Below are 1,921 nucleotides of genomic sequence, written 5' to 3'. Positions count from 1 at the left end.
CTAGCTGCTGAGAGATAAACCGCTCTAAACAGCGTTTAGAAGCACTGAGAAGCATTGAAAACACAGAAAAACACACCGGGTAAGCTTTTTCAGACTTAATTATATTTTTTGTCTGTTTTGTGGGAATATTGTTGTCTAAATTTCGATTTAATTTTAACTCCATACAAACTCTTAAATCACGCTTGCATGGTAACCTGTGTCACATACGCTTTGGTGACCTGTGGTTTAGCTGGCGCAACTATGGACATAACTAAGTTAGAATATCTCTTGCCTTCTTCGTCTTCAGCACAAAGGTAAAATGCTGATCCATAGGCCTTCTGACTGGCGTCGCCAAATCCATAGAGCTCCACTTTATCAACGGATGTCAAACCACGCAGTAACCATCTAGGAACTTTAATGTGACTTACGTCAGTCAATTCTTGCTTCCAAGTCTCCCATACCTCAGCGATATCAGAGTCAAGTGGCTGATCCCAGTCTAGGCCTTGAGCCCAAAGTTCCTGGAACAACAACTTTGGTGAAATCAGAAACGGAGCCAGCAACCCCAGAGGATCAAACGCTCTAGAGTAGAGGCTAATTAAACTTCTCTTTGTCTTGGGATCTACCTCGGCTAGGATACTGGAAACGTTTGTGAACATCAAAACATCATCCTGTGTTCCATGACGTTCTTAGTGCCTTTAGGGAGTCTGACATCTTTTCTGGGCTAGTAGCTGGAATAAGTGTTGGTGCACTCTCTTGCAAAGGAGTTGCTTTCATCACCTTCTGAAAATTTGAAGTCCAGTTTGTTAACGGAAATCCCCCTTTCGAAAGACGACTGCAAAGATCAACCTTTAGTCGAACTTCACGGTCGTCGTCTGGAGCACCAGTAAGTATATCGTCCACATACATGTTCTCTTTCACTTATTTAGAAGCAATTGGATAATCTTTCTCGTGTTCTTGCACGTGCTTCTGTACTGTGGCTATGGATAGTAACGGTGAGGGTGTGTCACCAAATGTTACTCTGGTCATGCAATAAACATCTGGCGTTTGGTCGGCTTGAAAATTTCTCCACAGGAATCTGTGACTGTTCTGATCTTCCCTCTTCAATTTGATTTGAAAAACGTCTTCTTGATGTCTGCCATGAGACCAATCTCATGGCATCTGAATCTGATCATAACATGTCCTAGGTCTGGCTGCAACCTCGGTCCTTTCAGAAGACATGCATTGAGAGAAACTCCATCAGCCGACTTGGCACTGCTGTCAAATACAACACGCGTACGGCATTTGGTGGTGCTCCTCTCTTCTCGGAAAACCGCATGATGAGGTAGATATCTAATCTTGTCTGTTTTTTCGTCTTCTTTGTCTATCGCTCGGGCGTGACCATCTACGATGTATTGGTTCACGGCTTCACAATACATTCTCTTCTTCTCCGAATGCTTTGATAGGTTTCTTTCAATAAAGACGAGCCTCTGAATAGCTTGTTGGTAATCATCAACTAGAGGTGGATGGTCTTTCATCCATGGGAGTCCAACGTCATAATTATCACCGTCAAAGTTACAGGAACTGTTGAACTGATCAACTGCGTCTTTCTCTTCAACTGACATGTCATCGGTTTTCTGGTCTTTCACACCAATAGCGTCTAGTTCCCAGAGTCGCTTTAATTAGTCGTTCGGGTTTTCCACTCTGGTAACTGTCAACATGCCTGTCGTACTCTCAACTGTCCTAGAACCAGGGATGGGACCCGACCGGAGCCAGCCCAGTGTTGACTTCGTTGCGATCGGTGTTCCTGGGTGGCCTCTTCTAATCTTTTCTTTGGACTAACTTGTAGTATTGGTCGGCCCCAACTAACAAATCGACAGGAGCGGGTTCCCTTGGAAAGATGTCTACGAGCTTCAGGTTTATAAGATGTGCACACTTCTTGACATCAACATCTACAGCTGTTAAG

General features: G+C 44.0%; 1 protein-coding gene across 1 annotated transcript; it reads right to left on the bottom strand.

Moving 5' to 3' along the window:
• Positions 1 to 1,079: 1,079 nt before the first annotated feature.
• On the bottom strand, positions 1,080 to 1,580 carry LOC146478950 (uncharacterized). Its single transcript, XM_085111104.1, has one exon. It carries the CDS (start codon positions 1,578 to 1,580, stop codon positions 1,080 to 1,082), a length of 501 nt encoding a protein of 166 aa, XP_084967230.1.
• Positions 1,581 to 1,921: the final 341 nt, after the last annotated feature.

Source organism: Pavona decussata, unplaced genomic scaffold (assembly GCF_977016875.1).
Source record: "Pavona decussata unplaced genomic scaffold, jaPavDecu1.1 SCAFFOLD_61, whole genome shotgun sequence".
Lineage (NCBI taxonomy): Eukaryota > Metazoa > Cnidaria > Anthozoa > Scleractinia > Agariciidae > Pavona > Pavona decussata.
The sequence above is the reverse complement of the archived record's forward strand: the minus strand, read 5'-3'. Positions and strand labels throughout refer to the sequence as shown.